General features: G+C 39.7%; 1 protein-coding gene across 1 annotated transcript; it reads left to right on the top strand.

Moving 5' to 3' along the window:
• The first annotated feature begins 10,238 nt into the window (after window positions 1-10,238).
• LOC134088096 (scavenger receptor cysteine-rich type 1 protein M160) lies at window positions 10,239-21,065 on the top strand. The gene is made up of 9 exons (XM_062542026.1): window positions 10,239-10,442; window positions 11,062-11,370; window positions 12,713-13,015; window positions 13,191-13,463; window positions 15,859-16,158; window positions 16,368-16,505; window positions 16,797-16,904; window positions 17,045-17,164; window positions 18,142-21,065. The coding sequence occupies exons 1-9, from the start codon at window positions 10,259-10,261 to the stop codon at window positions 18,324-18,326; spliced, it is 1,920 nt and encodes a 639-aa protein (XP_062398010.1). The 5' UTR covers window positions 10,239-10,258; the 3' UTR covers window positions 18,327-21,065.
• The last annotated feature ends 4,642 nt before the right edge of the window (window positions 21,066-25,707 follow it).

The following is a 25,707-nucleotide window of genomic DNA, read 5'->3' on the forward strand; positions in this document are numbered from 1 at the left end:
TTGGCCTTTACTTAGGGTCTGCAGCATTATGAATGTAACGTTATGCTTCCAGAGACTCATAGATAGCTGGCTTAAGCCAGATTTTTTCCCCCTATTTTTTTACAAGCCAGTTTTTTTTTTTTTTTTTAAAGACATTGACAATTGTTTAGATTAAGGTTAGTCTTTCATTGGTATTTATTTCATTCCTATTTCATAAAAAAATATATTTAAAGTATTTAGTTGAGAAGTGTTTGCTGATTTGTATTTGATTTTGATTTTGTTAAACTCTTTGTCAGCTGAGACAAAAAAGAAGCAGGTCAAATACAAAAACGTAGTGATTGTGGGGATCATTTATTATTATTATTATTATTATTATTTTTATTTATTATTGTTTTAGCATAGGCCTAGGATAACCCAGTGATAGACAACTTAGATAATCAACTTTAGTATGTCTGTTTATTTGTATTTGATCCAGACACAAAGACATTTGATGTGAGATTATGGTCTTCTTCGTCCTTCTTTGTCTTTCATTTTATGAGTATGGTGTTTGGTGCATGGTTTTACTAATGCATGTGTGCTAATTTAACAACTTGAGCCTGTTTCAGGTAGCCCATGAAAATAGTCCTTCTGAATAGCCATTTCCCATTGTGAAGATCCTTCACTTGATGTAAATGTTTAATACAACATCATGATTCTTTTGGAACCATATAAATGAAAAGAACCATTTACTGTAAGCATCTTTATTTTTCAGAGAGTAGGTTTGGACTTCTGGTGACCCAGAAAACAATCGTAGCGCACATTTGAGAGTTAATGCTTTACAGTTTTTCTTTATTGCTTTGATGCAACAGTCAACTAAAACTCCACATTTTGTCCCCAACTTCACCTAACCCACCATTATCAGCTTTGTGGACAAATCGGTGGCTGTAGACAAGAGTTACAGCTGCATATTTAATTTCTGCAGGTGGTATATTTAATCAATTCCAATTTAAGAATAGGACCCAAAATGACTGTATTAATGACTTCTGAAAATTGTCAACCAAAGATTTCCCGATTCTTCAGTGTGTAAGGATTCCAAAAATATATAGTTTTCTTAATCCCCCCCAAAATTGACCGAAATTACTCAAGGAAACTGACTACTGTGGTGTAAGTGGTTGCACAGTCCAGAGCATTCTAGATCAAATCCACCCCCCGGTCCTTTTCTGACCTTACCTCGTCTCGATCTCTCCCTCACTCAATTCCTATCACTCTTCAGTTCACTGTCCTATCTGAATTATGGCAATATATATTTTTTTAAATAGTACAGTTTAACCTGCAATTCTGCAATTATTTAAAAGTATAAATGTTTTATTCTCAAATCAAACGGATGGTCACATTCAGTGTTACATTCATGAAAAATGATAAAGCATTAATGCTTAAATAAAAATGAATATGCCTGTGTGTGTGCATGTGTATGTCTGCGTACATACTGTATGCCTGCATGTTTACTGTGTGTGTGCGTGCGTGCGTGTGTGTGTGTGTGTATGTACTGTATGTGTGTGTGTGTGTGTGTATGCATGTGTCTTTTCATGTATTTGCATGTGTTCATGAGGACATGAGTGGATGTGTAATGTACAGTCACTAAAAGTATACATACATTAATTTATTGTATGGCTCCCCGTGAACGGAATTCCACTAAACTTGGCATACATTCAGAGGTCATAATGATCCTACACCTCCAATTTTGTGCAGTTTTGATCATGTTAGCCAGAGATACTGTACCTGCGATTACAAAACTTTTTCATTTTCAACTAGGTGGTGCTATACTGTCAAATGAGCGGCTATGGGATGGGTTGATATGGCCCTTTGAGACCAACCTGCAAAAAAACATGTGGTCCTCCTAGGCCCTACGGTTCTCAAGATATTCACAGAAAACTGTCTGCCCTACCCTAAAAAAACATTAACAACAACAACAACAACAACAAAAAAGCAATGGCTCCATGTCATCCACCAAGTTTTGTCTTTCAGTGTCCCGGTAATCATTGACACAAAATTACTGAAGAAAAACTCTAGACTAAGAGTGACTAAACCTAAATTATATGACCACCGCTTCGTTGTGCGTGTTGTCTCTATTATAACATAATATGTTGTGTTCAAAAACCAAATGTTTCAAATATCTGAAGTAACTAATCTTTACACATTGCACTAATCATTGCACATTATGCAGCAATTTCAAAGTTAATATCACAGAAATGCTATATGAAAAGAAAAAAATCCCAGTTGAAAGAAAGTAAATCTTGAGTAAGTTTGGGGCCAGTTTGGGGCAGAGTTGGGTTGAGCTATTTGAAGCTGTTGGCAGTTTTGTTGCTACGGGCTGTGGTTTAAGTTGCTTAGTTGGCTGGGAAACAAGCTGCTATCTAAACATCTGCCTTAGTGCGCTACTACAGCCACAGGTTCTTCCCTCTAGCCCACAAATGATACACCACCAAAGAGCGTGTGAGGTATTCTGTGATATTCTGTCAGATATGCAGATATTTTCCACTGCAAACATACAAAGTCCTAACCAGTACTTTTCACACTTACATTTGCTGAACATTTGCTGAATTTTGCTGTACATCTGAATATTAAAGGCCAGTAAATTACCATGTGATAGCATCAGTGAAATATATAATATTAAATAATGCCTGATATACATTTAAGCATTAATGGCTAATAACTCTCCCATGCCTCGAGTCTCTCTTGTCATGGTCTAGTCTCTTTTCATGCATGCAAAATCAATAAACTTAATATTCACAAATATGATGCACAGTATATGTACAGTATATGGAATAATTATTCCTTGACAATAGCAGTATATACAATATTATTATAATTGCTAAACATTGTGGCGCATTCAGAGACATTTTAAGATGTTGTACCAGCACATACTGTATTATCACACCTGTGCAACTTTGAAACAAAGCCTGTCTTGTGCTTTACAGGGCAGAACAGGCTGATCCTCAGCGGTACCAGCGGTAACCCCTGTGAAGGCCGAGTGGATGTCTACCATCAGGGCAAATGGGGCCATGTCGGACGCATCAACTGGGACAAGACAAACAACAGTGATGTTGTGTGCAGAAGCCTGAAATGTGGCACTGAAGTCCAAACTAATTTTGACTTCATGGATGACCACCGTTTAGAACAAAAGGTTTGGGCAGATGATATTAACTGTACAGGGAAGGAAGAACAGCTCTGGGATTGCCCATCTCCAACATGGGGTGTCGTAAAGTCCAGTCCTCATTCGCATGTTAATATCAAATGCTCCGGTGAGTGTTGCACTATGCATGACTCATGACTCTTTCAAGAACTCTATTTACATATACATATTGTATTGTATTGTATTGTTTTATTAGTTAGACCAGAGACGGTTGAAAAATGGTTCTTAAGGATCTTTGGTTAGACTAAAAAATAAACAGAAACTACAAAATGTCGCAAGAGTGTAGGCCTTTAATATAATGAAATATAATATAATATGAAATATTCCTGTTAATGAAGCTCAAAGCGAACCAGGAGAATCTGAATGTCTCTGAATTAATTATCATGCTAATTTTGACTGCACATATATATAAAATATAGATATGTGCAAAACTATTCATATAATATCTTTAGGAATTGTATTTTTATGTATTATTATTTAGTCATAGTTTCCTTGTGTAAAGAAACATTGGCCCTATATAATCAATTCTCAACCAATTCAGAATATGGCCAAATGGCCCCAATTAATAAATTTGAGCTTGTGAACCTGACAATGTATAGTTCTATGTATCTTAATCAGTTTCATTAATGACTAATTGTCCAATTAGAGTAAACTGCCAAATTAGAGTATACTGCCAAAATGTTTTACACAGGAATCGAACCCCAGACTCCTTCATAATTCAACTATGATGTTAACCACTGAGCTATCTTCTTCCACATCCTGATGAGAATTTGCAGGCAGACTTACAGTATAGTTACAGTAATAGGCCTGAGCATCATGCTCAAAATTTCTGTTAACTAACAGACTAACGGTTATATGTATTCACTGAACAAATATTATGAAAATGAAACACAACTTCTCCACCCGAAAATTAATTTGAACAGATATTAGTGCCGCAACATTTTAGAATTCGTCTTTCTGATGATGTGCACAACACATTTGTTGTCATGCGTCATACATTGTGTGAATAGTCCAAATATTTGTATCAGGGATGCAGACACTCCAATTATATTATTTGCTCATTAAGATGTTTTACTGAGCCATACTTATTGACCAATATATCCCTGCATAAGCATATACAGTAATAGACATAGACAGGGTGATAACACACAATGCTGAATGCTATCACTTATTTTCTAATTATAGAGCGATGTACCTTGGAAAAAATCACAATGAGACTTATTCTCCTTAAATGGTACCGACCAACCCCTCTAGCTCAAAGACTTTAACTATGTTTTCCCTTTTTGCCTAGAAAAACCTGAACTCAGCCTGGTACTGGGGAAAGAAAGGGCATGTGCTGGATTTGTGCGACTCAACACAACAAAAGACAACTATTATCTGTGTTCAGATGGATGGAGTGAGTACAAGTATCTATTTACTGCTTAATGCTATTTCTGGACATTTCAACCTATGGCTTCAGAAACACAAAGAAGACTGTAATCTTGCAAAACTGAATATCTGTGGCAATCCTGCTTAACATGAAGACAGATAAACAAGGATAGTCTTGAATGTCATGTTTAGTGAAACCTTACACCCAAGGTCGAAATACTGGCCCACCTGCACTATTAAGCACAATGGCAATGCACTCTTTTTGCAAAACACTACACACAGCGATTTACAAAACATTTCACACATTTCTCATCTTTAGACACCGAAATGTAATAAATGTACGGCATTTCATACAGTTTCTGTTCTGAATGCTTAAGTTTCTTCAAAGAAAATAATCCAGGAATGCAGTTACAAGCAAAATGTTTTGGAAATACATGACTTAAAAGTAGTTTCTATCGCCTAGCTTATGTTCATGATAACAGCTATCCACCTTTTTTGAGATTCATTAATATAATACATATTTTTTAAACCAATGTCTCTGACCTGGAAATGTTACCTGTGTTCCCTAGATCTTATAGGGTTAGCACCCACAGGTGGCGTAGTAGAATCTAAAAATAAATTCTATTTTCCTCAGTCTGACACTGTAACTCTAAACATGGCCGATGTGTATGTAAGAATTACCGGTCGTTTGAACAGTTTATATGTGTTTAAAATGGACTCAACTACTGCTCAATTTACATCTGTCCTACCACCTCCCCAAAGACCATTTGTGTCTGCCAGTGATGTGGATAATACTGTAGAATTGTTGAAGACAGGCAGAAGTGAGCACTCGTGAGTCGGCATTTTAAGAGACGTGGATGTTAACTGGCAGAACCTACAATCGTGAAGACCTTGTATGTGACTGGAAAGAACAAAACAAAATGGAGACTGAATTATTGACTTACTATCAAAAGGTACCATGTGTTTCATCTTATACAGAGAAGCATCCAGACCATGCAGACCAGGTGTGTAAATCACTGAACTGTGGAACAGCCACACAGAGTCCAGTGACCCAAAAACTTGAGAGCTCTGACAAAATACTACCCTACGACTGCCTTAGGGATGACCTCTATCTCTGGCAGTGTCTTGACTGGACTTCGTCTACAAAATGCAAAACACCTGCTAGTGTAACCTGCTCAAGTGAGTCAATCATGCTTGTTTCCATGGAGTATTTACACATCACCTCTGATGCCTACATGTCTGGGCAGAATGTACTGTATGATAATAGGCAGGCCCTGTAGTGGATGATGGTGGTGGGGGGCTCTGTATTCATCTTTAGAGGAGATTTACAACATGTTAAATGACTTAATATATGAGTATTCTGGTGGTGTGAGTAGCATTATGCTTCCTAATGCATCTCAGGACTCTCGCCGTAACATCCATTTTCCAAAATCAACAACTCTATTTTTTTGTGTCACTGTAAGGACTACAAGGGAATTGCTGTAATGGCACTCTACAAGTTTCTGCAATACCATGGCATGGACCATGCCACAATTCATCAATTCCTTCCAATCTTTCCACAGAGCATTTGTTCTTCCGTCTAAAGGGGAATGCAAAGATCAATCTATGCTCAGGTAGCCTAGAGGTATTTAGGGAACCTGCCTGGCAGGCTGTGAGCTCTGAGGACTATGTCAACATCTCGCAAAAGTGGAGTCCCGGAGACATATGTGCCCAGGTCAATTGTGGTCACAACTTGTCACAAACAACTGAAGCATCCTCAAATGTCTCTCTCACCTGTTCAGGTACGAGTGGATAATGTGCAGTTGAGTTGAGTAATGTACTCAGGTGTAATATAAAAAAATCAGCCATCATCGGCCTGGTGACTCTAGTGTCCATTTGTCTGTGCCATTGTCACGAGACATTTTGTTCTGTGCCATCTCAAATGACATGTACAGTCATTGTCAAAAGTGTTGTCACCCCATGCTAAAGTTGACTAAAAAGAGGAATATAAAATCATCTTTTGGAAATTGGTTTTAATGGCTTAAGTAATAAAATTAGAAAAAATCCAACCTTTAAGGACAGTTTTGTTCAGTTAGCCTATTAGCCTGTTTGATGCTCATTGAACTCAATGCAAATCAAACAAGCTAATAGGCTAACTGAACAAAACTGAACAAAACACCATGCCTATCTCTAGGTATGGTGAAGGGTGTGTGATGATGTGGGTCAATTTTAGTTCTAAAGACCAAGGGAACTTTATCAGGATGCATAGTATCCTGGATCCATGAAATAAGTAGCCTTTAAAAATAAAAAACTGCCTGCCCCTATGTTAACCCTATGTGTTAAATTCCCATAGGGTTACATAGGGGTGACAAGATTTTTGACCCCAGTATTTTGGGAAGAACATTTATTTATTTATGATACATTATTCATTCACATAGAAAATGGGTGTGTCCTTAAAGGTTGGATTTTTCCTCATTTTATTACATAAGCCATTAAAATCAATTTCCAAAAGATGATTTTATATTCCTCTTTTTAGTAAACTTTAGCATGGGGTGACAACACTTTTGTCAATGACTGTACAGAGAAATATTAGAAATATAAAATATTATATACAATAGAACTGTATCTAATGGCTGTAAAATACATGACTCAGTGGAACATGGCTCTAAACTTTGATGAACCAATATCACATGATCACAATGGCATGATGATTTTGTCGCATTAAATTTGGCCACCACAGGCAACTCACTTTCCGATTCATGTCAATTTCTTATGGAGAGAGAGAGAGAGAGAGAGAGATGCCGCACACTCCGAGTTACAAGTAGATTATTTATTATAAAAGCGGTAACGTTTCAGCCTACGGCTTTTATAATAAATAATCTACTTGTAACTCAGAGTGTGCAGCATCTCTCTCTCTCTCTCCATAAGTTTATAACAGTTGCCTGCACCTGGAGTTTGTGTGTTTGCACCTCTCCTTCAAAGCCATGTCAATTTCTTAGCATAATTCCTATACAGGCTATTGGATGAAATGGCCATCACAGTTTCTTTTCCCTCACTTTCCCTCAGAGCAAGTCAGCATATCACTGAAAGATGGCAAAGGACAGCAAAGCCACTGTTATGGGGTTGTCTACTTAAACACGAAGAAAAGTGAGGCGGTGTGTGTCAACAGTGATAAGATTGGTCATTTGGTGTGTCGGGAGCTGGGCTGTGGTGAATTCATGTTCACCAGCAAGAAAGAGAGTTTGCAGCTAGGACCATGGAGGGGCATGTCCTGCGCAGACCACGCAGAGTCCCTGTGGCACTGCCAGGGGGACACCTGTAATAATAACAACAAAAAGACGGCCATTATTTGCTCAGGTACCTACAGTACACACTGCTTATCTCTCCCTCAGCGCACTGGAGTTTGCTTATTACATGTTTTTACACGTCATTTTAGTGCATTTCAAGATATAATCATTAACATGTGCACCACAGTAAGTGCATTTCTCAAAATTATTTAGACAAATAAGGCATCACACAGTTAGTTGGCTAATATACCAGCGAAAGCTCACAACTTGTTCAAAAAGTTTGTTTTATGCCCAAAAAGCAATAATTAATCTATCAATGCCATCAATGTCAAATTCCTGTGTTATTCCTCTGAATAATAAATAGTACAAACAAATACTGTTTTACAATAGTGCAGTACTGTACAGTGAAGAACATTTTAGACATGTAAATATAAAAAAAATATCTTAGAGAGCTGGTTGATCACTGGTTGATTTAAAGTTCCCATGATTCACCAGTTGAACACATTTGCATGTAATGGCTCAAGCAATAAACTGCTGAGATGTTTTTAGGGTAGGACAATTAAACAAAGAACCAGTAATGCATTTTGACCAACATGACGAGCAATTGATAATGTAAAAAACAGAAGACAATCAAATGAATGTGCTTTTCCTATATTTGTTCATGTATATCTACACACACACACACACACACACACACATAGATATAAAGATAGATAGATCGATAGATAGATACTGTAGATAGATTAAACCAATTAATTTATCCTTTCATTCCTGCAATGTAACAGGAAGCATTGATGTGCGCCTCAGTGATGGTCTGGATAAGTGCTCTGGAAGAGTGGAGATCTACTACAAGGGTGCATGGAAGAGAGTGGGCGCATCTGGCTGGGAAACTGTGCACTCTGACGTAGTTTGCTCCCATGTGCAATGTGGGAAGGGCCACGAGTCCGGGACCAAACTTTTTGTTGATGGGGACAAACTGGAAACACTGGACCTGTCACTGAAGGCCACATGTCAGCCCACCGATCCCATTCATAAATGTCTGGAAGAAAAGGGCGGGGTTAACAGTCAAACGGAGTTCATAAAGGTTGTCTGCAAAGGTAATGAACTATCCCAATAAATAGCATCAACTCACTGTAGGACTCCACCAGTTTGGGCTGAGCCCGTAGTAGAAAGCAATGCAAACCCCAATTTCTTATGAAGTGGGTTTTGTTATGATGAACACATTCAAAGATTCAATGCATTTTAAGATGGACTCCAGCAGTTTGATACATCTCTTCTCTGCTTGTTTAAAGTAAATATTTAGAGGTTATCTTTATGACAAAATATCTGCTCGTTACCTTAAATAGCCCAGGTGGTGGTTGATTGAACCGTACTGTAGATGCAAAAGCAGAAATCCTCGGCAATGACATTCACTGCTGATTTTGCTCATGATACAGTGTGTCTTGTAAAAGTAGCAGGTACCATATGAACATGTTAAAAAGGTTAAACACCTGATTTTCACCACAGGTGGTCTTTAAAACATAAAATGTGTTTATTGTAGCGTAGATGATCGTCCTCAGAAAATCAAATGAGAATGAAATCTTTGTACTACATCAGTGGATTATGAGATGTAAGATATTCACTGTTGTTGAGTGTGAGGGGATTATGACTATTAACCTTGAATCCCTTTCACAGGTAGCTGGAAGTTCTTTGTGAGAGGGAATTCCCCTTGCTCAGGAACAGTTGGAGTGGAGCAGGGAGGGCAGATTTACTCCCTCTCCGGACAGCCAGACGCCTGGAATGACACAGCCGCGGAATACGTCTGTCAGAAGATGCGGTGTGGCAACATGACCAGCATCAGCACATCCGCTGACAACGTGTCCAGAGAGTGGAAACAGCTTGACTGCCCAGAGTCCAGTGGCAATTGCAAGCTTCGACAAACCAGTTCAAAGCCCACCGTGGCTGCTAAAGTGACATGCTCTGGTAATCCTTATCATGTCCCCATTGCATTGCATGAATCATAATTCAATAGTTCTCTAAAATTTCAATTTCAATTTCAATTTAATTTCACTTATAGCGCGCCAAAACATTACACAAGTCTCATGGCGCTTTACAGAGTGTTAAACATTCAAAGAGAGCCCATGAGTAACAGGGGCAAGAAAAAACTCCCTAGAATTGGAGATACATATAGGAAGAAACCTCAGACAGATCCACGACTCAAGGGCCCAACCCATCTGCCTAAAATCTTTCACCTCATGATAAAACATGTAGCCCCGCCTTGATTAGAGAGGGGTGTGGGAAAGGTCTCTTTCGTGAGTTTTTTCCCCCCTGTGTTTCGTTCACATTAGATACGGTGACAGTGAAATTAACCAACAACAACCAGGATCCGGACGTGGAGCAGAGCAAGCGTCGGTGCTGGGGCGAGGCCACCGTGTGCCATGGAGGCACTTGCCATAGGGTCTGCGGGGAAGTGTGGAGCGACAAGCACTCCGAGATGCTGTGCCAGAACCTGGGCTGTGGAAGGCCCGTCGCCATCCCCGATGGTTTGAAGAAGAGGTCAGGGGGGGAAGCAGCGGTCAGCAGTGTGCACTGCCCGACCAACGTGTCCGACTTGAGCCGCTGCAGCTTTGTGATGAACGCCACCTGTAAGATGCCGACTGCCTATGTTGTCTGCTCAGGTACGCTCGCCAATTCATCCAGTTAGTTGTGTTGCCATTGAATATCACTGTTTATTACACGGCTCTTCATAACGCTATTGAATGCTTCATTCACTTGAATGGGCCTCCCCGTTTCACTTGATTTAAGTTTTTTACCTTGTTATAAGTGAAAATCCTTATGTTCTATTGGCAAATCTTCCCAGATAATTTAACTTGTTTTAAGCAGTATCCACAAAACCAAAAAACTCCCTCCCACGAATTGTTTAAAATGTCTTAAAATGTCTTGTTATAAGCAAATTATATAAAAATAAGGGAATATATGCATATTATTTTTATATAATTTGCTTATAGTAAGCAAAAAGGTAAAAAATCACCGCTCATCCGTGTGACTGGATATTTAAGAGAAGAATCCGCACACTTCAAGTCATTTGCTTCACTTCATTTGCTTATAACAAGACATTTTAAGACATTTTGACCAATTCGTGCGAGGGAGTTTTTTGATTCTTACATTCTAGAATTCTGGGATTTTTTACAGTGTTCTCTATTTCTCTGTCTACAGTATCTATCTATTCTACATGTATGTTTTTTATTCATTTATGTACAGTAGTTTATCCCATCCATTGATTTTGTTTGCTTTTAGGAAGCCTCAAGTCCAAGCTGACTCATAGTCGGGATAAGTGTGGGGGTGAAATGAGGGCCCTTCTGGCAGGGTCCTGGCAGCCTGCATGTGGTGATGATAAAGTGAAGGACACAATCTGCAGAGAAACGGGTTGTGGAACAATCTGCAGAGAAACGGATTGTGGAACAGCATTACCTAATACAGTGGCAGACATAGTAACCAACTCACGGGCCCATTTGGTCAAATGTGCCGAGCCTTTCGAGTCCCTAGTGAACTGCACCGTAGAGACCGGACCCTGTGGCGAACAGAAACGAAGTGTCAGATGCTCGGGTAAGTTTGGGTGGTATTCACCACAGCGGTAATCAAAATGTTATGACACAAAAAGCACACTGTAATATGCTGCCTATTTATTACCTGGGGTTTATATATTGATTTTCTTGTCTTTTGCATTTCTTTTCCTATTTCTTCATTAAAACACAATTTAATTTTGATATGGGGCTATTGGGCACAGTGGGTGCACATGTGTGGTCAATACACATTTTATTCATTTTACTGGCATAAAATACGGTCATGCTATTTATATACAATGTGGCCAATGCATGGGGAATTACTTTACACCTATTATGCAAATTCAACAGGTTAACTGAAAGACCCTTACCCTTTCCACCTCTAAACACCTTTCCCCTTCCATTCCATTCCAGCACTCTATATAGCACTGTGCAGCACTACACATGCACACTGCATACATACTTCTGCATACTACATCCTTAAAAAAACACCATTAAAAAGCTACTCTTGCACCACAATGCACATCCACCCTAGTCTGGCTTTCACCATGCTAAGCTCAATCTTTTAAGATTGCACATTAGTCTGGGCAGGCTGCGCTTTCTTTCTACTGCTCTTGGCGTCGCTTAAGTTTCGTTATCGTCACGTCACCGGCCAATAGCGTGCCAGGACTTGAGTACGGCCATTTCTGATTGGAGCCAAAGGTTCTGGCAGTAAACAGAGGAAATAGATCTGCTGGTTTCCAGCCTGAGCTGCTGGGCGAAATTCAAATTCTCCGGAAGTTCAGGCAGGGTTCACCCATCCTACATCCACCCAACTGTAAAGGACAAAGCAAAGGGAAATCATGACTTACAGGACAAGTCTATCTTCTAAAACGGATAGTTCCGGTCCTTGATTAAGATTGGCTGAATCACGTTCGATGCCGTTGTAAAATCCGACACAAACATAAACCTTGACCGCATTTCATTCTATAGTAATGCGTTACCACAACTTGCCCAAAAGTTAGACTAGCTGCGTCTCGATGTTGCATGGCAACCATTTATATGGAGGAAATATATTTCTTGGCTGAAGAATGATTTCCTATGAATATGTTGTTACATTTTTCGTTGCTGTGCCTTTGTTTCATGAAGTCTTGCTAGATCGACGTAGTAACAGTTTTAGAAAAGCCACTCGAGTCCATAGTACACTGATTTTAGAACAGCTAAGGGGGGGGGGGTTAGTTACGAAACACTTGGCTGTTCTAAAATCAGTGAAAACTAGGGCCTCTCGGGGCTCATTGCTTAATTGTAGGCCGTGCCATATGTACATGTCCGCCTGTGGATCCGGAGGCGTGAGCCTGGAAGGCACTCGCTCAACCGCCCTGTCTCTCTCCACTGGCTGTTCACAGGCTGGAGTCATCCGCTGGTGGTGGGGGAGAAAGCGTGCAGCGGTCCCGTGTTCATCCAGAAGGCCACCTCCTCCAACCTCCTCCACCCCATAAGCTCGGCCGGCTGGGGCGACAGGGAGTCCAGGGCCCTGTGCGGGAGCCTGGGCTGCGGGGAGTTGGAGGACAACAGCAGCAAGCCCAACATCCATTTTGAGAAATGGTGGGACAAAACTTACAAGTGCAAAGATGGAGACCAGAACATTTGGAACTGTAAAGAAAATGACCAACCTGTTAAAGAGCAACAGTTGAGCATCAGTTGCAAGGGTAGATGAAGCTATGAATCTTTGTTTGATTCTGAATCGTTGTGAAAACATTTTAAAGTTTTTTTTTTTATTTACTTTTTAAATATATGCAAGTATGTTTCCCCACAAGTAAGCACGATTTATATTGTAACACTTTCAAACATGTTTTCCTTCCACTTCACCCCTTCCATATTCAGAAAATCGGAAAAACATAACGCTGACCGGTGGCTGTTACGGAGAGGTGGTTATCGATAACAAGAAGGTCTGCAAAACCAGGTGGACCGCGTTCATGTCCGACATTCTATGTCATCACCGGAGCTGTGGCAACCGTATAGCCGAGGGTTATGTGGAGTCTTCATGGACTGGTGAGGCGTATCATTTGAGTTGCACTGGTGCTGAAGTGAACCCCCTGCAGTGTACAGCAGACGAAGGCAAATGTAATGATGGCCCAGCTTCTGTGATCTGTTCAAGTAGGTACACACGCGCGCACACACACACACACACACACACTAAAAACCAGACATGCACTTTGTGAAACGATTGGGATATGGTTCCAATACTAACGTGGTGTCAGGTGTACACTTTGTTAGCTTTGAAATCATTAGTCCAGTCAAACCTATCACATTGATCAGACATTCCGAACATTATTTCCAATTCCTACTTTGACAAGCTAACAGTCAACAGTATCAGCAGTCAGGAAACAATGTACTGTATGTAGGCCTACCTTTGGAATATTCCACAACTAATTAGGGAAATTGTCACCATGATTGAGTATAAATAGAGCATCGCTTATAACCTGACTTTTGCCAGATCCCATGTAGTTCGCTGTCAGCTTCACACAAGGATCTGGGACTTCTCGATAGGAGATGTATTTATGAAGGCGGGTCCTTGCAAAACATCCTCGCATGTGATTTGATAAACCACTTGCCTGTTATCTTGAATGAAGTGCTAGGCTTCTTCAAGCTCTTGCCAAACCCGGTCGGAAGAAGAGTAAAAACATCCTTGCCACCAATAAATGTCTTCAAAACTATTCTCTGTTAATCTTTTAAAGAATGAATACTCGATAGATTCGACAAAACGGTTGAAATAGCAGAATCAATGTCAGCTCAAGACTCCTCGCTGCGTGCCGCCATTGTTATTTGAATCAAACACTCGCTTCGGCGCTCCTGATTGGTTGCTCATTTTTTGATCACTGGAAGGGATTTGGATTGCCCTTGCGTCCAGAGTAGACCCTTGTGTGGAGCTCAGCGAACGCCTCTGGTGGAGCATGGCGGAACTACAAGGGTCTGGCGAGAGTCAGGCTACATCGCTTAGTCTCTTGGAAGTAAAGATATAGAGGTATTCATCACTCAGTCCTCACATCAATTGTGTGTGGAGAAATAATGAAACAATACAATTGTGATGCTTCATGGGCAGATTTCATCATCTAGTACATGATATCATTAAAATGTTTAGAAAATCCAGAGAAATCTTTGCAAACAAGGGACAGAGCTATTGGATGGCCGTGGTCTTTTGGACCTCAGATGGCACTGCATTAAAATCAGACTTGTTTCTGTAAAGAAAATCATTTTATGGATTCAGGATAGCCATTGTCTGTGAGCACAGTTTGATACTCATTCACAAATGCTTTACCATGCAAAACAAGAACATCAATTTGTGATACAGAAATGCTATCATCTTGGCCTGAGCTCATTTTAAATGGACTGAGGTAAAGTGGAAAAAGGTCCTATGTCAGGTATAATATAAATCATGGGCTCCTCTGGGCTAAAGGGGAGAGTGACTATCCAACTGTCCAACTTATTCAACTTGGGCATCTTGCACATCTGGAAAGGCACAATTCTAAATGATATACAGGGGTTGTAGGTGTTGTATTGAACATACTGCCATCCAGACAGTGTCTTTTTCAGGGAAGAATTTCTTGATATCTTGAATATTTCAGGAAAACGATGCCAGAATGAATTCTGCACATATTTAAAGGCGCTCTAAGCGATTCTGGGTAATGGCTCGCTACTCCTTCCCCCTCCTTCCTGTGCAATTGAAACTCACATCTCGTCTGTGATTTGCTGGAACAGTTTGTTATGTTTTTATGGCCCAGGTTGTTTTCATTGCCATTTTTTGGAGCATGGACTGTCTACAGAGACTGTGTTTTTTACAGTGTATTCAAGGCACAGGCAGCTAACAGAAGGTGAAGTGATTGATTTTTTTTTTTTTTTTTTTGTGAAAAACGTGTGACATTGCTTAGAGCACCATTAAACAGTATGGCTCCATAGAAAGAGTACAGGTCCTGACATGGCCTGTCTACAATCCAGACCTGTCAAATTGGGTGCATCATGGACTAAATCATGAATCATGATTAATGATTAATCACGCAGTAATGGGACAACATTTCATCCTCAGAGCTCTAGCAGCTATAGTGTCCTCAGTTCCTAAATATTCACAGATTGTTGTTAAATGATGAGGTGAAGGAGCACTGTGGTAAACATGCCCAAGTCCCAACTTTTAAAAAAAAAGATGTTTCTGGCATCAAATTCAAAATTAACACACGTTTTCCTTGAAATAGTCAAATTTCTCATTTTCAACATTTGATATGTTGTCTATATCCTTTTTGCATGCAGCTAAATATGGGTCTATTAGATTTGTAGATTAGCGCATTCTGTTTTTATTTGCATTTTACACAATGTCCCAACTATTTCTGTGTTGGGGTTGGACATGAAGCAGGTTCCAGCGACGTTCCCATGAGCTGATTTGAATTCTGTGAGCAGGGATCATTTGGCTGCCGTAGACAGAAGATGATGTTGTATTTTGTCACTGAGCCACATTCACATAACAAGTGATAAGAGTATCATGTCACTTTGTCCCCATCAGAGAGCTTGCGTTTTAATCTGTCGGACGAGTGCGGAGGGGGGATCCGAGTGCTCTACGGTGGTGAGTTGAAGCCTGCATGCCTGAAGAGAGAGAGAGGAAAGAAGCCCAGTCGTCTGTGCAGTGAGGTCAAAGAATGCGGGAACATCAACGACAACAAGAAAGGCGTACCCGAACAGAGAGGTGGCCAGAATACCAAGAAGTTTCGATTCAAGTGTGATTTGGACAAAGACCGAGATTACTGTAGTATGAATTCGAGTGACAATTGTCAGAGTGATGACTACACTGAGTTGTACTGTGATGGTAAGATGTTTTTTTTTTTTAAGTGACCTTTGTACTACGTACATATTTATGAACTGATTAATTATATTCACCATAAATGTATCTTAGAATACACGGTATAGTGGCTGTGACTTTTTGCTACTTATAAAAACCTTTCATTTGCAGCTCTTACTGTACTGTAAATGAAACTGTGCCGTGTATAAATGGATTTGTGCTTGTGGCTCTTAAAGGTTTCAAAGAGATAATCCCCCCTCCTGAACTCCCCATCAATCTCATTGTGGGAGTTTCTGTTGGACTGCTCCTGCTGGTGATAGCAATCGCACTGGTACTGTGGCAAAGAAGACGTATTATGAATCGGCTGCGTGGTGGTGAGTGCAAGACCACATAGAGATTTTTTTTTTTTTTTTTTTAATTCATCTGCTATGTTTTAGATTGACATGCCAATTGTTCTTACAGAAAATAGAGTCTCACATAGTCCTGCATAGTTGCCATGATACTTGTCTTCTTGACACTAAACATGAGTGGGAGAGAAATAGTTTGCAGTGAGTTCTGTTGGGTGTGAGTCTGCAAGAAGCCACTAGAGGGCGTTCTCTTTGAACACTCTTCTCCCTCCACTGTAAAGCGCGCAGCATTTGCTAACCCAGCCTCTCTGTTCACAGGGAGACGGGCCTTTTCCCAGACCAGATCATCTACTCTTGCAAGTGATAACTTTGAGGATATAGAGCTCAGTTTGAAAGAAGGCAGAGATATGGAACTGAAGAGTCAAGGTGGGCTTTATCTCTACACAAAGTAGCACTGTATAGTCACACTTTAAATTACTATGAGAAACTGAAGCACTTATGCCCACTAGATTCAAAATGACCCAAAATAGCCCAAATTAACATTCTAATCTAAACTGTTCTGACAGCAAACGGTCAGCGGAAGAGTCTGAACAGTCAAGCCGCCTCTGAGTATGATGACATTGACGAGGAAGCAGACCCTGGATTTAACAGTGCAGATGAAGCCCCCCCTCTTCCAGACAGACCAGGTGAGGAAGGCAGACCAAATCATCCACATACACCACATAGAATAGATCTGAAGATACCAATTCGACTCAAAACAAACTATAAACTGAATTAACCTCCTAGAATGATTAGACTGTGAATACTGTACTAAATATTGACAAAAGACATGAAATGTTATTAAAATGGAGGAACGGGTAATGACTAAAAAGAGTTTAGTTTGGATATGCCCCCTCTGGGCCGACAGTGGTCCATTAGCCTCTTGCTATCTGGGAGGTGACTGAAAGGTACAGTATGTGACATTATATGAGATTCAGGTTAGCTAGTTATGAGGGTTATGATGTAGGGACTAGGGTGAAAAGCTGCACTTGAGCTGGTTGAAACTGCTACAGTTGGTTTAAAGGAGTACTCTGGCACATTTCTACCAAGTTCCCTGTTGTTAGAGGCCTCTGAGTGCTGTCCTTAGGAACAGAAAGGAACAAAAACCTCCATCAACACTGAGGTAGCTGTCTTGCTAGTGGCAAGAATGGCTAGGCATCTACAATACCATATGGACACAGGATGTCAAAGAACCCTCTGAAGAGGCTCAATATGTCATTACAAGTGCTGTGCAACAGGGACAAGAGCCCTATAAAGCTATGCCTGCTTGACTCAGTAATTGTAAAGAAATTCTAATCATTATTCGTATTTATACAAGCAGTCGGCAAGGAAGTTTACTTAGGTCAGGTCACTTCCTTGCCGGGTTCAGTCAAGTCCTTTCAAATCATACTCGTTCAATACAGTAGGCTACTGTCCTGTCCTACGTTTTTATTCAGGTTAGGCTATATGACTGTTCTTTTGTAACTTTGTAACTTTTCATGTTAATGTAATGTGTTTATTGATGTCATTGTAAGGACAAATGTGTCTGCTAAATAACAAAACTCGTAAAGGCACATGTACTGTATGCGACTTTGCCTTGGTTCTGTTTCCCCATGAGTCTTGAGCGACCTCTGTCCCCTCTCAGCTCTTGATGGAGAAGTGGACGATGTTGATGATTACATAGATGGCAACTACGACGACGTGGACCAACCCCCACTGGAGGAGGAAGAAGACCCAGAGCAGCCAGGCGTGCCGGCCCAGCCTCAGGACAGCTCCGTGCCTGTGCCGTTGGACGAGGAGGACTACGTCCTGCCAGATGACGACGAGTGAGGGAGGTGGAGTGGAGGTGAAGTGGAGGTGAAGTGGAGGTGACCTTTTACTTTCCCAGGAAATGTAAATCGTGGGTGAGATTGATGTGAACATCGTGGGTGAGATTGATGAGATTTGGGTGAGAATGAGTTCACGGCACGACGGGCATGTTAAATGTTATGTGTCTGCACCCCCCTGCCCCCATGTTCACCCACTCCGAAACAAAATAGTCTTCCTCCTTGTAAAATACAAATTGGAATTCCCCCAAAATCCACAAACACAATAGCATTGTTTAAGATATTTTATACTCACGAATGAATCAGAAAGAGCTTGATGAATGTAAAAGCTGGAATATATAGCTTGATATTTGTGTTGCCATGCTGCAAGGAAGTGAATTGCAATGCTTATAGTCTGCAGTGACGTCATGCCCATTAAGGGACCCCTCCATGTCCTCAAGATGAATGTATGTTTTTAAAACATTATGAGAAGTGAACTGCTCAGTTGGAGGGTGCTCAGCTATAGAGTCAAACTAGTCAAACTAATGCAATTCAAACTTTGCCAACCACAAAATATCCATGAACGACTAGCTAAAAAATCAATATTCATTTAAGAATTGCCCCACAATAATTTTCAATAAAGTTATAATGATGGTCTATACAGTACTAATACAATATTAGGCCACTTATATTTGAATACAATAACCATTAAAAAAAAAAAAAAAACCCATGCTATCAGAATACTGTAGTCTAGTAGATTAGGAATTTGTCATGCTTGGTGCCACGATATGCTGGATTAAGATAGGGCCCATAATGTTGATTGAGAATATTATGTGCCCACAATGCCAATCTTTAGCAGAACAAAATACTGATATCTCAGTGAACCACCATGACATCAATATTGGTCCAAATAATGGGTTCGCACATGATATGAAATATATCCAGAGGTTTTTGAATGATCTTCATCAAACTATTCAGTTACTTGCTAATAAGATTCTGGTGAACGGATTAATTACTCAAGGTTGTGGAGTCATAGATCAAGGGGGTCATGCACAGAAATGGATATGCAGTGTTTGCATATCTGAAGCAGTTTGAAGGACCTTAATCACACTTAATCGCACTATTAATCACTAAAATAGGCCATGGGTCTCAGATACAGTGTAGGTCAGGGGTCGACAACCTTTTCTCTTGAAAGTGCCATTTTCTTTTACCAGAAATAACAAATAAATCTGTCTAGGGCCACAAAGATATCGGAAATCTTAAAAAGAATCAGTTTCAACATCTCCATCTATGGTAGCCTCAGGTATATGACATACTCGACATAATCTGCATATCTGCTATATTGTACAGTATAATATTTCCACCAACTGTTAATGTTTTGGGACAGCTTGTAGCTTAAGGGCATTATGAAATATTTTAATCACTTCCATTTTTAGAGAAAGCCAAGAGGAGCTAAAGGGCTGTGTAGGTGGTTGAATGACCTTGACCTTTTCTCTTAATTCTAGCGGACAAAATGTAGATAGCAAGTGAATAACAATCATTTTTTTGTTGTTGCATTTCATACCAAAAATGCAACAACAAAAACAATCCTCAATATATATTTTAAATATAAATAAAAATATTCCTTTAAGTGGTTCAGCTGGATTTCCTCCTGAGTAGTAACCAGTGTTCACGTCACATAAGCCAGAAGACAGAGGAAGTGCTGCTTGTCTTTTTAGGTACTCCTGTCCCTCCCAAACTGCATTTAAATGCCATGTTTAGCAGTCAAATTTTCAAAAATGCCCCAGGAGAGAACCCCTGGACCCCTGCTGATAGCATCCACACCCCTCACAGAAGATACTTTCAATGTCGCTGATTATGCACCCCCAGAGTTTGGGCTTGCATGATGCCCCTGCTTACAGTATATCCTACTTTAATGATTTGCCAGCTTTTAAACTTCTTTTATTACATTTTACCTAAATAGAATTGAATGCATGTTATTGACTCTTATACTGTTAGATACTGGTATAGATACATACAACCATGTTGTAAATAGTGCAGTTAGCTTTAGACAGCTTTATATATGTAAACATTCTAACTAAATGTCTCTATATATGAAGTTCTGATCATATACTTAGTGACACCAATATCCACTTCTTCTTTGCAAAGGGGTCCAGCCCTTGTAACAACCATACCTGTGATCCACAATATGTATTCTATGACAGCATATCTGGGAAGAAATGAACATGCAAGGGACATTCAAACAATTGCTGTCCTATTGATAATCCAACAGCATCGCACCACTGGTGTACTGTAACATGAGCTCAGTGAGCGTGGAGTGTTTGGCCTGGGTGTTGGACAACAGCAAGTGTAAAATGATTCATACACATGTCTAAGGGCAAGATACGCAGCTGTGCTGAGCTGATCATTACAGAATACTTGGGGAATCTCTTAATTGCCTTGAATTCCAATGCTTCATTTACTCATGCATGTCAGATGAAGAGCCGCCTTTGCTCTTAAACTGTCACGCAGTTGTTGCTTGCGATCAAATAAAGTATGATAGTTGGTTTTATAGTGTAAAGTTAAACGTTTTTATATTACAACAATATTTTTTATAATGTTATGTCAATGTATAAGCTTGTGCTGATTTCTTTTTTAACATCAAGAGTTGTTATTGAGAATATCAACATATGTTTTTTATATTTTTGCTCAAGATATTATATAGCAAAGTAGATTTTATTTTCTGTTAATCGATTGGTTGTTTCTACTTCAATAAAAAATAATAATAACTGCATTTGAACATAAATCTCTTACATTGTTTGTAGCATACATTGTTACAATTTCACGGAAACTTTATTTGCAGGAGATTGAACAGAAAGCCAGAGGTCTGTTTGTGTTGTTTGTTGGAGGTTGCTCTGGTGCTGTGTTTTAAACTGTATGATCTGGGAACCCTATAGTTTGATACACAGCACAAGAAGCCATTTTCCAGTATTAACTCAGCACTTTGGTACACTGTTTTTTGTGTTATGGTCTACCAGTTCTACATTCTTCAACAGTGTGATGTTGTAGTGTTTGTGTGTGATATGAGTATGTGGACTTCAAATAATAAATCAATTACATCATTGTTAATAAATAATATAAAATTGTACACATGCACACGCGCACACACACACACACACACACACACACACACACACACACACACACACACACACACACACACACACACACACCACACACATATATATACTGTATATCCTGGAACACCAGTTGCAACATAGACATGGATCCTGGATATACTTTCAAATGTTATTCCTGGACCATCACTATTTGTTGTTAAATGTTGTTCTAGGATTACCATGATGTTTCAGGACCACCATTATTTAATGATTGTAAAGAATATTCCTTATATTATGGTCTTAGAGTAATTTTTAGATAACACTTTCCACTTTTTTCTTAAACAATCTTTTTCATTCACCATCGGCCATGGAGTTTTTAGTTTATAGCATGCTTTCCAATTTACAGGGGGAAGCAGATCTGAATTGGACGATATCCCAGACTATTATCTGCAATGCAAGAACTCTCCAATCACACTGTGTGAAATGGCAGAGTTTGTGTTCAATAAATCTTCTCTTCTCCAAATATAATTCAACAACACACATTGCAGAATGAAATGGAAATAAATATCCTGATATCTTTTGCATTAAATAGAGTAAAGGGCCTTTGTTTCTCTCTGATGGCTTTAGAAGCATGGCAGCTGTGATGACAAACCTCGGTGTGCTCTGTTATTTGAGGCAAAATTGAGGCTGTGTATTTTTGTTTGCTGTTTTTTCATCAACAGACTCATTTGTTTACTTTTGGATTTCTCTCTCTCTCTCTCTCCTTCTCTGTGCTATGAGGTTTCTTCTTAGCAAATTATATAATGGGAGGTTCCCTGTAAGAGTCCAAATGATTATTATCATTGATCATGTTCGAAAGAATGGAGGTAGTCTAAATACCTTTTGGATGCTGAAGCTCTGGCAGACACAGGCCGTATATCTATTTATTTATTTTACTCAAATCAGTAAATTAACACACTCTATAAAATGTACTTAATGTGTCAGGATAGACAATAACACCTCTCTGTATGCACTCTTTCGATATTGGGTGAGCATGTCTCCTATTTTATTTTGTTCTGTGTTCATAGAATATTTTACCATGGGACCGTCCACTGGTGTGTAAGGTTGTAGATTTGTGACTATGCCCAGGGGGGCTAATTTGTGAATGCTAACCTTGATACTCTATGTATACATAGGCTCAACCTCCTGCCCTGAAGCTATAGTGGGCTGGTGATGCAAGATTAGCACATCTGTTGTTAAGACAACCTGAAATAGAACAGGAGACATACACCTCTTAAAACCATAGTCAATAATCAAAGGCCATTGAGGCCTATGCACTTTTTACCTTACTATAGCAGCTTTGAAGTCTATGCTTTAGTACAGCACTATAGCAATGCTACAAGATTGTGTGTATACGTGTATAATACCTCTATGATGTTCTTTAGGGCCTCTACAGTATAATATCCTTGTATGTCCCAATATTTTTTCCCCCTGTAGGATTACTATAATATTTTGTTCCAGAGTACTATAAGGTCCCTATAGTTCTTTTTGATGGTAAATTAGCTTGTGATAAGGAGAAGGGCACACCTTCCCAACCATATTCTATAGAGAACCAGCCTTTCAACTTCACTCTCCCCAGACCCTGTCAATCACAAATGACTTTATGGCAGTTGTGCAGCCTGCTATGAAATTGTGTACTATGACTTTGTCAGTCAACAACATAATTTGCCAGTTTGCTAACAATTTCACATGTGCTGTGTCCAGTTGCAGGCCATTAGTATTTATGACAGTTGTGTTAAATACAAATACTGGTACTACACAACTGGGGAGCTTAGAACAAACAAAAACTACATTGGATTGCTTTAAAAGCTGACCATGTTACACCTTTTGACAAGTTAAAGGACAACTCTGGTCAAACAACAACCTAGTGTCGATTTGTAGACAATAACAAGTGTAAACTTTCTTTACTGGCTAAAAATCCGAGTAGTTTTGAGTAAGACTAGAATATGCATTTACAATGGAATATCATATAGCGTTAGTCTTGGGTGCAGATTGCTACTTCAAAGTAAATTGCTACTTTAAGTCATTGACAAGGCAGAGAATATCATTCATCACACATCTGTGATAGTGTGGGGAGTGTCCCTGGAGACCAACTGGAGTAACGTTTACTTTTGAAGTGTATGGAAAGGGTATAGCTACAAAAAGGTCTGTGCAGCTAGTGCATTACCTCGTCTTTCCGGTCGCTGCCATCTTGCTATTAAAAGTCCATACAAGTTCATTAACGAATGTTGCACAAACTACCATCTGCTGTCCATTATCCATTATCCTAAGTTGTTCTTAGATCAGAGGTGTCCTTTGAACAGAGGATACAGTTCTCTGTTCTCTCTTGTAGTGTTTACATTTAGCTTTAGTTCATAGTACCGTGGTGATTTTTTCTCTCTTGCGCAGCTGCTGGGTTGATGCATTTTTCCATGGTGCCAAAGACAGGCACCATGCAAAATGCAAAAAGAACTTAGTACCCCGTAACAATGTGAGCCTACCGGAACTCATAAGTCAGAGCTGTTTCACATAACAGTAATTTGTTAACAATTCTCAATTCGTCATTGCAGGTATAAGTATAGAATACACCTACAGCACCATTCTGTCGCTCATCAAAATCTGCTAGAACAACTACGAGTCAGTACTAGTAGCTCACATAGCATACGTTAATCTTTGTTAACATGTGGCAATGCATATGTTGCCACTGACAAGTGTCTGTGCTTTTGTGTTTGCTGCTTGTCAGTGAGGGAATAATAACATCAACACTTAGAAATGCGTTGGGTCATCTGTCGCCTCAGTCATAGACCGTTGTTTGTTTCCCTGTGATGTTTGCCACTGGGTGAAGTCATGACACATTTTCTCCCTCACTTCACCACATGCGTTTTTGATGGACTCGGTGAGGGAGCTCTTGTCTGTGATAAGGCCCGAGTCGAGTTGTGTTTATTTTCCACAACAGCACCATTAAGTAGTCGTAATAGATTGAGAAGCCCCATGAGCAAATCTTTGTCTGTCTTCTCTTCAGCTCTGCTTCAGGACTCACTGTGCGATGACATCTGTTGGTTTGAATGCGGTGCATTTTGGGTACCAAATGCTGTGATGTAATGCAGAAAGAAACAAATGGCACCACCACCCCTGGGGAGCTCTTTTTGTTGCCTGGAACGTTGAGCTAATACATAAAGAATGGATGCGCACACTGCCATTCCACTGCTGGTTGACATATGTTAGCAGACGTGTAACAGCGTTGACTTTTAGGTCATTGATTGCCCTCGGTCTGTATATTAGATATGACTGCAAGCACAACATCATAAATATTAAGTTTTAATATACTTTATGTGAAGATGCAAGATGAAAGTAATATGTTGTAAGTTAGTTTGAATATGTGCACTTTAAACTTACAGTAAGTCTTTCGAGTAATGGGGAAAAAAGGATACAGATTGCTCATGTCATGGAATATTTTGCTGTTGCCTTTAAAGGGATATTCCGCCATTTTTGGAAATACGCTCATTTTCCACCTCCCCTCGAGCAAAACAATCGATATTTACCTTGTTCCCGTTCATCCAGCCATTCTGTGAGTCTGGCGATACAACTTTTAGCTTCAGCCTAGCATAGATCACTGAATCGGATTAGACCATTAGCTTCTCGCCTGCTAGCTTCATGTTTAAAAGTGACTAAGATTTCTGATAATTTTCCCATTTAAAACGTGTCTCCTCTCAAGTTAGAAAGTGCAATAAGACCAACTGAAAATGAAACCTGGCGTTTTTCTAGGCTGATTTGACATGGAACTACACTCTCATCTGGCGTAACAATCAAGGCAACTTGCAAACGTACCATAGGCGCAGTGATATCGTACACAGCATCTGAAAATAGTCCCCATAGACATCAAGCAGTAGTAGTGCCAGTAGCTGCAAGTTGCCTTGATTATTACGCCAGATGAGAATGTAGTTCCATGTCAAATCAGCCTAGAAAAACGGCAGGTTTCATTTTCAGTTGGTCTTATTGCACTTTCTAACTTGAGAGGACACACGTTTTAAATGGGAAAATTACCAGAAATATTAGTCACTTTTAAACATGAAGCTAGCAGGCGAGAAGCTAATGGTCTAATCCGATTCAATGATCTATGCTAGGCTGAAGCTAAAAGTTGTATCGCCAGACTCACAGAATGGCTGGATGAACGGGAACAAGGTAAATATCGATTGTTTTGCTCGAGGGAAGGTGGAAAATGAGCGTATTTCCACAAATGGCGGAATATCCCTTTAACTTGATTGCATAATTGAAGGCAGAACTCACTCA

This window comes from Sardina pilchardus, chromosome 7, assembly GCF_963854185.1.
Source record: "Sardina pilchardus chromosome 7, fSarPil1.1, whole genome shotgun sequence".
Classification (NCBI taxonomy): Eukaryota; Metazoa; Chordata; class Actinopteri; order Clupeiformes; family Clupeidae; genus Sardina; species Sardina pilchardus.